At 59.8% G+C, this 12,158-nt stretch overlaps 1 protein-coding gene across 3 annotated transcripts in view; it reads right to left on the bottom strand.

Moving 5' to 3' along the window:
• Positions 1-1,747: 1,747 nt before the first annotated feature.
• PSTPIP1 (proline-serine-threonine phosphatase interacting protein 1) overlaps positions 1,748-12,158 on the bottom strand; it is a 45,208-nt gene continuing 34,797 nt past the window's right edge. For all 3 annotated transcript variants that reach the window (XM_055555977.1, XM_055555975.1, XM_055555976.1), the window contains 10 exons: positions 10,601-10,663; positions 9,906-10,004; positions 8,980-9,025; positions 7,996-8,075; positions 7,358-7,456; positions 6,206-6,302; positions 5,612-5,702; positions 3,316-3,371; positions 2,979-3,112; positions 1,748-2,041 (listed from right to left, as the gene is read on the bottom strand). In XM_055555977.1, coding sequence (XP_055411952.1) covers positions 1,910-2,041; positions 2,979-3,112; positions 3,316-3,371; positions 5,612-5,702; positions 6,206-6,302; positions 7,358-7,456; positions 7,996-8,075; positions 8,980-9,025; positions 9,906-10,004; positions 10,601-10,663 — 897 coding nt within the window. In that variant the 3' untranslated portion in view covers positions 1,748-1,909. The remainder of the gene's footprint in view (positions 2,042-2,978; positions 3,113-3,315; positions 3,372-5,611; positions 5,703-6,205; positions 6,303-7,357; positions 7,457-7,995; positions 8,076-8,979; positions 9,026-9,905; positions 10,005-10,600; positions 10,664-12,158) is intronic.

The raw sequence follows: 12,158 nt of genomic DNA, 5'->3' as shown, positions 1-12,158 counted from the left end.
TTACCCACATGCCAACTCCCTCTTTATCGATCACCATCTCCTCTGCTGGGAAGGCTGACCGTCCAGCTGAGGTTGTGACCTGCTGCACAGAGAACAGAGAATGCTGCAGAGGCAATGAATCTGACCTCAATTCATTTGTGGGTTTCTTTCTCCCTGCTATAAATTGTGACCCAAGAGTTGCTCTCAGTTCTGTTCCGTGGCTGCCAAAATGACTGGAGGGCGGGCCCTGTTATCCGACACTCGTTACCCATCACCCTTCAGCGGTGTAGACACTGCGGCACCTGTCAGAGCTGATGATAAATATCTAGGCCAGTGGTTTTTAAAAAAGATCTTTGCAGTTGAATGGAATGCTCAGTCAAGATGACAAGGTATTTTCAAGGAATAAGTAAAGCACTGAAACCTAGGGCTTTCTCTTCTTTTCTTTCCTCTTGGCTGCTCCTGCATGGCCTGATGCCAGTGGCCAGTCTGCTGGGCTCTCCTGCCTCTCCTGGGCCTTTGCTCAGACTGTGTCCCTGCTGCCACCCCGCCTCCACCTTCTACTGCACCTGAGGAGGGAAATCTTCTCATCTCCTTTCTTTCCACTCTTCCCATTCCTGCCTCACATCCTATAAGTTTCCAAGTGCTGTTGATGTGTTTCCCTCATCCTTCCAGAATTGCTCTCCAGCTCAGTTGCCACTTGCCAGACAAGCCACCATCATCTTTGTGTTGGCCAGCCTGCACATGGCCTCCTGGTCCCACTCTTACCCTACTTACTGTCTGCCTTGTATCAGAGGGCTGGTAGTAGCTGCAGCTTCTGGGGTGAGCGAGCTCTTTGACAGCATCCCCCCCGCCCCATCTCAGTTTTAAATACAGTGTCATTCACACAGAAGTCATTAAGATACCTTGCTTGATTGAACTACTTCTGACCGGTCTCATATCTGGCTGACCTGGACAACGCTTTTGGCTGCCGGTTCGCACTGGCTTTCTTCCACATTTACTCCTAGGGCCTTAGGTGCGGAGTGGCTGGAGCAGGGCTTTGGCAGGCCTGGGGCAGCTGTGGAAGTTATGTTTCTGGGGCCAAAAAGAATGGCCTGAGAGCATCAAGCACAGAAGAGGAGCTTGGCCACCTCTGTGCGCAGGGTGGGCCTGTGTAGACCTGGGGCCCCTGCCTGGTGGATCTGCCGTGTTTGAGGAGTGGCAGGCAGCTGGGTCAGGAGACGGTGCCACTCGCACCCTGACCCAGAGGCCTGCAGGCCCCTACCAGACTCTGCACCACGGCTCCTCTGTCTCGGCAGACTGTCACCTGTTTCTTGCCTGGAGCTAAGCTTGCTCATCCCCAGAATGTTCCAGGTGTTCCCTACTCCCTGTGCTCACACACCGCCCTGTCCCAATGCTCTTCCCTTCCTTGTGTCCTGTCTGCTGCCGCCCTGCTCTAGTCCCTCTGCCCCTCGGAAGCCTGTTCTCCCCCATCCTGGCTCTCATGGGCTTCTCCCTGATCCCTCCCTGACCCTTTCCCCATCCTCCCTGACCCCTACTCCCTCCTCCCTGACCCCTCCCCCATCCTCCCTGACCCTGTGGCCTTCTCCCCTTGGCGGCTGTGAGTGTGTCTCCCTGACAGGGACCCCACGCTAGGGTGCCTCCCCATCCCCAGCAGACCCGGCACAGACCCCACTGGGGCCTCAGTGATGACACTGCAGGTGGGAAGCTCTGCTTCCCTGGACTCCTCCCCTCCTTTACCTCCTCCCAATGCAGCACTTGGACACAGATGCCAGGAGGAAGAAGAGTGCTCCTTTATTCCCTGTGGGAAAGACTGCTGGGGAGCAGCTGACTCCTTCCCTGAGGGCAGGCTCTGTCTGAGGCCCCCCGCAAGGCCAGGGGGTGGCTGGCCCCACTGGCAGGACAGGTCCAGGGAGGGGCTACTGTCTCTTCCTTAAATCTTCTCCAGGTAGGAGCCAGGGACAAAGCCACGCTGCCCGTTCCGTTGTACCGTCCACCAGCCGTCCTCCCCTTCCAGGATGACCTCCAGGATGTCCCCCGCAGAGATGTTCAGCTCGTCAGAGTTCTGGGCAAGAGAATGAAAACACATCTGGCTGAAGGGGCCTGCTGGGAGGGCCTCTGGTCAGGTGACCCCCCACCCCAGGCAGTAAGTGTCTCGCAGCTGGGCTGTCAGCTGAGACGTGCGGGCCTCCTGGGGCTGCAAGAGAAGGCCACTCTGGGCTAGGGCAGCCCTGGGAGACCAGCCTCTTGTCCCCTCGGTTTGTCACAACCTGGGGCTGCTTCCCTGGCTTTTCCTCCAAGCTGCCCCCTTCTCCCGCTCCCTGCCTGAGACACAGCAAGCTAGCAAGTCAGGAGCAGGGGTGTTTGCTATTCCCCAGGACAGCCAGCCCTTGTCTTGCAAGCACACCATCATTCTCCTGGGCTGTGCCCCCTCCCCAGGGCACAGGCTTTGGGAGTCAGTGTAGCCAGCCAAGCCCCAAGGAGATGCTTCAGTCCCAGTGGATCTGGGGTCCAGCTCTGTACCCCTCGCCTTAAAGCAAGGACAAATTAAGAGTCTCTGGGGATCTGGGCACAGCTGCCCTGTGGCTCCTTTACTCGTCCTCCTCTTGTGGGCTTCAGAAAATCAACCATGCGCAGCTGAGGACCTAGTTCCGACCATGACTTGTTCTGGGCACCCATGGTCATGGGGAACAAGGCCTTTACCCACGGATGCAGAGCCTGCCCCTCAGACCACTTCTTCAGGTAGCTCCAGCTCCACTAGCCAGCTGCACATATGCATAGCCCAAGCAGTGCCCACACCTGCCTGGACACCATGTGACCCAGGGCCTGGTGCCGTTCATGAGCTTTCATTCAGCAGGTGTGCACCAGGCCCCTCCTGAATGCCAGGTGCTATTCTGAGGACACCCACCCCAGCACCCTCAGAGTGCATGTGCCCACATGTGAGCACACCCTTGGGCATGCTGGTGTCCACGCAAGAAGGAGGGGAGGGCAGAGGGCCTCACCTGGGCTGTGTAGTCATAGAGCGCCCTATAGTCCTGGCCTGGCATGGTGGGGGGCCCTGGCGCCTCCTGCACGGCGATGGCAGCGTAGACACCCTCATTCCGTTCAGGGGTAGGAGTCAGGGTCTCTGTGGAGGCTGAGTACCAAGTGAGGTCTGGCACCTGCCCCTTGCAAAAATCAGTAGCCCCCGGAGGGCCCCCTGACTCACAGTGTCCCCAGACTTGCTCAGCTTCTGCCCATCCCCCAACCTCCCAGCTGTTGGAGGGCCCATCTGTGCCAAGTAGGCATCCTCTCCTCTTCCTCCCCCCAGCCAGGGTGACAGTTGTCACCCCCAGTTACCCGCAGAAGCTGCTGACAGTGTGGTCTTGGGACTTCCATGCAGCAGCCCAGAAAACCTGGGGGCAGGAAGGACAGGTGAGTCAGGGCGGGGGAAGTAGATGAGGCAGGGAGCCTGCAAGGTTGGCCCTAGCTTCCAGGCACAGATGTGACTTATGGGGTGCCCCTGGGCATGAGGGCTCTCCAAAGGGTGGTCCCAGTGGCTCTTCCCCAGCAGCACTCTCCCAGTCCCTTACCCTGTAGATGTCTTCCCAGTACCTGTTCCCCGCAGGGCCAAATTGGCGTGCTCCAGGGCCTGGGCTAGACCCCTCTCCAGCCTCCCCCACAGGCAAAGGAGCTGTCCCCTAGAGCTCAGCCCACTCATGCCCCGCTGGGACCTTCACCAGCCGGGCCAGCCCCACCGCTCCCCAACCACACAAAGTGGTCGTCCAGGAGGAAGTGTTGAGCTGATTCACCCCTTCCTCTGTACTTGGTTCAGACCTGGACTGAGCTAGAGTCATGCAAGTATGTTGAATAAAAGGAAAAAAAAAAAGTGCAAGAGGCAGACACTGGGGCACCTAGTACGGAGGCCCATGTGGGTGCCCTGAAGCAGAGGTGCTGAGAGCTTAGATGAGTAGAACCTACCTTCCTGGCCTGGTAGGTTCAAGCTAAGTCTACAAAGACTCAGCTTCACCAAACAGAGACCGGGTGCCAGGCATGGCCAGTGACTGGGAGAGGAGTGCAGAGGGGCAGGTCATACAGGCAGAGGAGTCTGGGGAGTGGAATGGACCAGTTTGGGGTGTATAGGAGACAAGACTGAAATAGGGACAAGGCCAGACACAGGGGTCTTGAGGGCTCAGCCAGGGGCAGGGCCTGTAGGAAGCTGCCCTGTAGTGTGAGGTGGGACCCAGAGACCTTTCCTGGGCAGCATTTGCGGAGCTGAGGGTCCAGGACAGAGCACATGGACAGGTGAGCGTAGACTTGGCAGGCGTGGGAAGGTCTGATGCAGACTTGCCCTGCCAGGGAGGGTTAGCCCAGCAGGCTGGGGCTGGAGGAACTGAGCTCGCCGAAGGCGTGGGTGCCCCGCCGCACTGCCTGCCTTCCCAGGGTTGTCTACGCTCTCGACTCCATTCTTCCCTCCACTCACTTCCCCTGCCCCTCCCCAGCCCTGCCTGGCTTCAGCTGCCCCACACAAGGGTCCCTGCCTGTCCTCTCCAGCAGCCAGGCCTCCCCTGCGGGACCGCTTTCCCTCTTTTCTCTCGTCCTCATCAGACCCCTCCTCTCTGTCCTTTCTTGGCCCTGCCCCAGGTGGCTCTTCAGGCCTGTTGTCTAAGTGACCACATGTGCAGGCATCTGGGCCCTCACTGGGGGTGCAGAGAGGTCCGAGTCCTCTCTGGTTTTGGTGTGACAGTGAGGGTGGGAATGCCCGCCTCCTAGGGTCCTTGCTGACTCAGGGTTCCCGGAGGAGCATGCCGTGGGGCCCACAGGCTGCAGAAATAAGCCATCCTCGGAGGGCCAGGAGCTCCGTCGCCTCCACCCCCACCCACGCCCACCTTTCAAAGGCAAGGCCTCTGCACTAGGTTGGAGGGAGAGAGGAGGTCATGGAGGCCTGGGGATGGGGCACAGGTGCCATGTGAAGCCCACGATGCTGCTTTAGATGCCCACAGGTGGGGCACTCGGGGACCTGGCTGAGGGAGTTGGGGTGGGTGCACCCCGAGTAGAGAGCCCTCCCAGTGGGCTGTCATCACCCAAGGCCTGAACCAGGAGGGTCCTAGGGTCTGAGTCTGCCCCCAACACTCATAGGCCCTGGGCCTAGAGGAGGTGTGTGAGCTGTGCAAGTGACACACTGGGGCCTGACACAGGACCCTGGCACCCACCACAGCCAGGCCAGGGAAGGGGGCTTGGGAAAAGCTGGAGAGTCCTCCAAGAGCGCGGGCTGCAGGGCCCGCTCCTCTGCCCTGATCCTGTGCAGCCGGTGAGGGGCCTGACAGACCGAGGCTCCGACCAGGCCGGCAGCAGAGCTCAAGGGGTGAGCCCGGCTGGAGTCTCCCGGCACAGTTGCTAGTGAATAAGTGGGGTACGACTGTTTCATACCTGGCTCCCCTTGGGCTGAGGGTGTCCTGAGGCTAGATTGAGTCTGTCTGGTCCCCCAAGAGTGCCCTGCACCTAGACACTACACCCCAGGCACACAATGGGTGCCCAATAAATACGTGGGGAAGAGCCAGTTGCAGGAGGAGGGGCTGGCCCCCTTCCTGGCAGCCTGCCTCCCCCTGGCCCCGCTCTGTATGTCCCAGCTGGCTGGTGTCCAGCAGGCGCTCACCTCTTTATCATACCACAGGACGGCTGGACACCAGGGCTGCTGGACAACGGGGCCACCTCCCGATCGTAGTAGTTCTGGTAAGGCACCGGCGCTGCAGGTGACAAGTGCGAGAGGCCCAGGGTGACGAGGGCAGGGCAGGCGGGACCTGTGCCCTTTGACAGCCCATCCTCTCCCCCTCCAGAGACCCAGATCGGGGCCCCACCTTCCCATCCTGGCCCTGGCCTGCCCTGGTGCTTGAGAAGGGGGCCCCCTTTCACTTCCCCACCAAGAACGAACATTCTAGACTCAAGATTCAGTGGTGCCAAACCGTGAGTGGAGTGGGGGCTCTGAGGCGGCTCCTGCCTCTCCCTACCCCATCTCCCCTTGAGTGTTACAGTGTCCTAGGCCCCGCCTGTCCTCTCTCTCGAGGAGGCAGCACGCTAAGGACCCAGCCAGGGGCCTGCTCTGTCCCTGACCTTCCCCTGGGCCTGGCACCCAGAAGGGTGAGCCACCCTGCTTCTGTCCTGGCAGTTGAGGCTCAGAGAACCCAGGCCAGGCCTTCCAGGGAAGGTGGACCTGGACCCAGTGGCCATGTTGCCCGCAAGCAGGCCTCACCTGGGGGCTCAGTGCCCGTGCTCTTGGCCTGGATGAAGCTGTCAATGTCGGCGTCCACGCTGCAGCTTTCCAGCGTCACCCGCACCTCTTCGTAGAGCTGGGGGTGGGGACGAGCAGAGTCTGGGGGGCCAGGCTTCACCTGGCCCACATTGTCAACCCTGCCTCCCTCTTTGGGTCTGAACCCTGACCAGGGGCCTTGACGTGTAACTGCCCCAGGCCTGCCTGAAGGGCTAGAGCCCTGGCTGGCAGCTTCTGTTTCCTGAACACCTCGTGTGTGCACATTCCTTTGCATCCTTTGCATTCCTCTCCATCCTCTGTGGGAGACAGGGCTTCCTCATTTATAGATGAGGAAGCTCGAGAGAGTGACTTGCCCAGGGTCACAAAGCAGAAAGTGAAGTTAGTGCACTGGGATTTGGATCTGGCATGAGAGGATTCAGAACTCATCCTCCTCTGCTACAACAAGGCCACCAGGTGGGCTCAAGTCATTTGGGGGGAAAGCCCCCAAAACTCCACACCCATGGGAAGAAGGGATTAGGCAAGTAACTGGTGGGATCAGAAGTCAGGGCTGAGAGAGAGCGAGGGCTGCATCAGCAGAGACCAAGGCCCCTAGCAGGGAGGTGGCCACCCCTTTCTGCTGAGGGGGGCCCACCCGGCACATAGAGCTCAGTAAGGGGTTGGAGCCGGGACACCCTGGAGATATCTGGGGACAGAAGAGGGACTGAACCTCGGCTCCTGCAAGCACCAGGCCTGGAGCAGGGAAACCCCAGGGTCCCCCAGCCTCTCTGCAAACCTCTGAGGGGCTGTGTCCACCTCCCTTCCCCTCCCCTTCCCAGCAGAGGGAATAGAGCTCCGGGGCTCTGATAGAAGACTTGAGGCCTTGGAGCAGGGGCGAGCAGAGAGGGCAGACGCCAGGGTAACCACAAAGCACATCTCCCAGGCCAAGAGGCTGTGGCCTGCACAGCACTGAGCTCCCTGTCGTTGGGGCCTGGGGCAGAGGCTCAGTGCTGGGCTCGGAGACCCTGAAGCCAGGGCTCAGGCCGCAGAGGACTAGGTCTGCTCATAGGCTTAGGTGGACCTGGCTTCACTGTCGCTCGGAGGCCACCCTCCCCTCAAGGCTCCCCCCACCACCCACTCCCTGCCCTCAGCCCCCACCTCATCGTCCTTGACGCACTGCATGGAGAGCTGGTTGCAGTGCACCCACAGGGAGTTGCGGAGGATGGTCAGCCGGTCAAACTCCTGCAACTGGAAGGCCTGAGGAGAGATGGGGGTCACTGTAGGGCTGGGCCAGGCCGGGCCCGACCCACAGCTCTGCTGGAGTTGACCAGCCAGACCCGGTGGGCTGAAGCCAAGCCTAAAGGAAGCCTAAAGGCTGGGGGTCCCCACCCCCACCTCTCTGCCAGCCCTTGAGGCTTCTGGGAAGTTGAGCTGCTTGTGGGACTCTGCCCCCTGCCCTTCCCCAGACCCTACCACACCCCTGGGGTGTGTCTTAAGAGGAGCACTGGACCCTGAATCCTGTCTCCCAGGCCCTGTTCATCAGCAGAGCCCAGGGAAGCTATGGGTTCTGTTCAAGCTTCAGTTGCAGCTTCAGCCAAAAGGGGCGAAGGATGCCTGCCTGCAGAAAGGGACTCCAAGCACAAAGCCAGGCAGGGAGCTCCCTGGGGAGGGCCTTGGAGTGAGTGGATGAGTGAATGAGTGAAGGAAGGCTGGCTTTCCCCAGTGCGGCCCCCTCTTTCCCCACGAAGCGGCTGAAGCAGGTACAGGCATCAGCTCCACGCCGAGGGGCCACTCACCTCGCAGGTGGCCCGGTGCTCCTGCTCCCACTCACTCCGCACCCTCTCCAGCTGCTCGATGTTCTGCCTGTATGTCCGCTCTGGAAGCGCAGGGGGTCCTCAGGGAGGCCAGCCCACCCCGGTGCTCCCTCAGCGCCCTCCTCCTCCCTGGAGAGACCTGCCCTGGCTGCTGGAGCTGCAGGTGAGCGCTCATCAGGGCCCCTCACCCTGGTACCGCCCCTGGAGAGGTGCTCAGCGCCCACTGTGTTCCAGCTGCCTCGGGCTGGGGCAGAGCCTAAGGTCAGAGTCGGCCTCTCACCATCCCACCTTCTAGAAGCTGAGGCTCAGAGCGGGTGGCCCTGGAGGAGGGTGAGGGGGAGCTTTGGGAGCTGGTGGGCTGGGAAGCCAGCGGGCTTGGACCGTGAGCTCTGTGCCCCCCCAGCCAAGGGAGCGCCTGGGTGTTGGGACAGGCGGTATGGCAGAAGGCAGAGCTGTGTCAGCAGAGGTGAGGGGTGTTGGGATCTTCTGGCATCGGGAGGAAGACAGAGGAGACAGATGCCCAGAGAAGGCTGTGATGTGTCTCAGTGTATATGAGAGAGAGAGAGGTGTATGTGCAACGAGTAGGCCTGTCTCCCTTGATCAGTGGCTGTGAAGGTCCTGAGCCCTGGAGCCAGACGGCTTGCATTCAAATACAGTTACCACCACTTACTGCCTGTGTGACCCTGGGCAAGTTAAATAACCTCTCTGTGCCACAGTTTCCTTACCTGTTAAGAAAAGGGGATAGTAACAGTGAAGGCCTCATAGGATTGTTCTGAGCATTAGTAAAAACATGCAAAGCACCAAGAACAGTGGCAAATGCGAGAAAACGCATTTTTCATTTTGCTTGCATAAGGAAGCAAGAGTGAGGAGTGTGAGACTGTGTCCCAAGGGTGAAGGCAGTGTGCTGCCGGGGGAAGATGTCCAGGCTGCCCACCCCCAAGCTGAGGAGGCGGGCTAGCCGCGTACCTGCCTCCATGGCTGAATCCTTGCACTGCTTGGCTTTGTTCTGGCTCTGAGGAAACAGAGGGAAAGGGCGCTGAGGCCCGGCTCCGGGCGCCTCCCAGCCCAGACCTCGGGCTCCTGGCCTCCTTGGGCCTCCCTGAAGGGCCTCTGTCTCAGCCTCCCTGGCCACCTCTCACAGGGCAGGGAGAGCAGACACTAGCCCTGAGGGGGACACTGCAGAACCAGTTGAGGGTGAGCTCCATCATTAACTCCAGCCTCACCCCACAAAGGACCACAGGCTGTTTCCAATAAAACAGGAATAAAACAGAAACCTGGTCATGCAGACACATGTGAAAACTAGGCCTGGAGACCTAGAGCAAGAAACGCAGACCTGGGGCTCGACAGCCACTGCCAGACCTGCTGGGTGGGGCTTGGGCTCTGTCCCTGACTTGCTGCCACCAACTCACCTGCAGGCCTCTGCCCTCTCTGGGCCTCAGCTTTCCTGTCTGTGCAATGGGACAAATGTGTTCTTGGGTCCTGGGGGCTTTGATATTCCCACCCTGGCCAAGAGGCCAGAGTAGTCAAGAGCTTGGGTTCTGGACGGCCTGGGTTTGGGGTCCTTTCTCTGTTCCTGCCTGGCTCTGAGACCTTGGACAAGTCACTCACCATCTCTGGGCCTGTTTCCTCTCTGGGACATGGGCCTACTGAGCCTTTCTCTAAAGGGTTGGGTGAGGGTTAGCGTCTGCCCTGTGGGCTCTGGGCCTGGACTGCAGTGGGCCTGCTCTGAGGAATGGGTTGTTGGGTGCAGCCTGGAGATAGCAAAGGGGATCAAACTGACTGTCTATCTAGACCCTGAGATTCTAGGAAACCTTGCCTGGGGGAGTCTGCAGCTCCCCTTCCCGCCCTGCCCCAGCCCCGTGAGATCACCCAGCCTCAGTGACTGCACGCACCTTCTCCACCTGCTTCTGTTGACCGTTGGTGCTAATGCGCTCAAAGGCCTGTTCAGCGTCATCCGCATCCCGGCACTTCTGCTCATACGTCTTCTTGGACTGGGGGGTGTAGAGGGGCGTGACTTGGGGGCCCCAAGGTGAGGCTCCTGAGCCCGACCTCCCTTCTCCCTGTCAGGGGCTGTAGATGGAAAGGGGGCCTCCACACCAGGGACAGAGATCTTGGGGTCTGGATTGGAGATGGAGAAGGGAGTCTTGTTCCCAGGCCCCCCTCCCCACTGGGGACAGTGTAGCCTGGTCCATGCCCCCGCCTCTTCAGAGGTGTGGTCACATCAGACCACCTGCAGGGCTCAGGAAATGCCGTGTCATCACGATGCCAGGCCCCGTGTACGCGGTCCTTTCAGACAGCTCAGGAGTCCCTTCTCCCTCCACCCGCGGAATCCCCAGCTGACAGCATGTGTGACCCTGTAGACTGCTGTCTGAGACTGGTTGCTTACCCATCAGTAAGGAGCACCTCCCCCCCAACAAGGGTCGAGGGCAGAGCCCCCCGGGCTGATCTGCACGGCACCCTGGCAGCCAGTGCAGCTCCAGGAACCTGACAGGCCACTGTGCCTGTTGCTGGATGGAAGCCTGAGCCCAGCTCTGTCCCAGGGCTCCTGGGATCCGCACCCCAAACCCAGCCACCCCTCCAGGCTCACCTCCATGGCCTTCTTGTGGAGCGACAGCTTGCTCTTCTGGACACGGTCCATGACAGCCTCGTACTGCAGGGGACATGAGGCTCTGAGCATGGGGCTGTAGCCTCAGGACGCTCCCCTAGGCCAAGAGGACGGGGTGTCCCTGGGAGGAGGCCCAGCCTCCCCTCCTGGCTCTGATGGGGCAGTGATGAGCTGCCCTCCCCCTCCATCAGCCTGCTCGCTCACAACAGCTGCTCCCAACAGAAAGCTAGAGGAGTGCGGGGCATGGATGCACTCCGGGTATCCTCTCCCTGCAGACCACCTCAGCCCCCAGCCAGGACTTGGTCTCGAGCCAGAGAATACCCAGCCTACACACACACATGTGCACACACCCACACTGTCCTTCGCTCACAAGCCTCTGTAACCATGCATAGCAGTCACACTTGTGGGGACCCCAGCCACACTGTAGAAGGTGTCATTCTGTCCAAAATAGCTTTTGCAGACATCACAGCCTCACCCACCACAGGAAAGCTTGAAATAGCCATCCCAGGGCCTCACAGACACTCTGCAGGCAAGTCCCAGGCTCAGAGAGGTCACCTGCTCCAGCATCTCAAGGCTGGGCTGACTTGTGGGGTGGGCTTTGAGGGCCCATTGTCTGCTCAGGAACCCAAATTTAGAATCCCAAAAGCCTCAGGCCCCGGTTGGGCAGACAGGGGGTACAGTCACGTGAGATTTCTGTGGTCAGAGCCACTCGTCAGAGCCGGCACCCTGCCTGTGAAGACTGAGAGGGCCTGGTTCTCGGTTGGGTCCCTGAAGCTTGGGAGGTGGACATAAGCGTCCCATCCTGCAAGAGGGAGACTGAGGCACAGAGAGGGCAAGTGGCTTGGCCAGGACACCCAGCCCCAGGCTGGCCCCAGCCATGAACTGTTGCTTTTTTTTTCCCTTCACAGGTCAGTTGTGTGGAAGTTTCCATTTTCAATTTTTTGGACAATGTACAAAGATGCTCCCTCTCCAAGCAAGAAGTGTTTCTGTGTGCTGACCTCTCCCACCCTGTCTAAGTTCCACCCTCATCACTGAGGCCCCAAAAGGCTGATCCTGTGTCCACACCTGCCTTCCCAGAGGGCCACATACTCAGCCATTCAGAGAGTCTCAGGCTTGGGAGGGGGCACTGGGACACAGAGGGTACCAACCCCACCTCTCATCCAACCTCTGCAGCTTCTCTGACAAGTCGCCTTCAGTCTCTGTTTACATACCTCCCACAATGGGGACCTCACTTCCTTCCCATGCATTGAGGGACAGCCGTCCCCTGTGAAGAATACCCCGGGATGCTAGGGCAAGCTCAGCACTTCCCATTCCCTGCAAGCGCTGTCTACCTCGGCCTCAGGCAGCCCTGCAGAGTGGCTGCAGTGACCGAGCCCCCAGATCTTCCTTTCTCCCAGATAAGCACAGTTTCTGGTGACTCCCTAACTTAGGTTGCTTCCTTTGGATACTCCCAAGTTGTCGAGTACCCTCCATAGCCTGCTGTAACGGGATGATTGAAAAGGCCCATGCCCTTCACTCTTGGCATGAGACACCTCAGTGG

This window comes from Bubalus kerabau, chromosome 19 (genome assembly GCF_029407905.1).
Source record: "Bubalus kerabau isolate K-KA32 ecotype Philippines breed swamp buffalo chromosome 19, PCC_UOA_SB_1v2, whole genome shotgun sequence".
Lineage (NCBI taxonomy): Eukaryota > Metazoa > Chordata > Mammalia > Artiodactyla > Bovidae > Bubalus > Bubalus kerabau.
The sequence above is the reverse complement of the archived record's forward strand: the minus strand, read 5'-3'. Positions and strand labels throughout refer to the sequence as shown.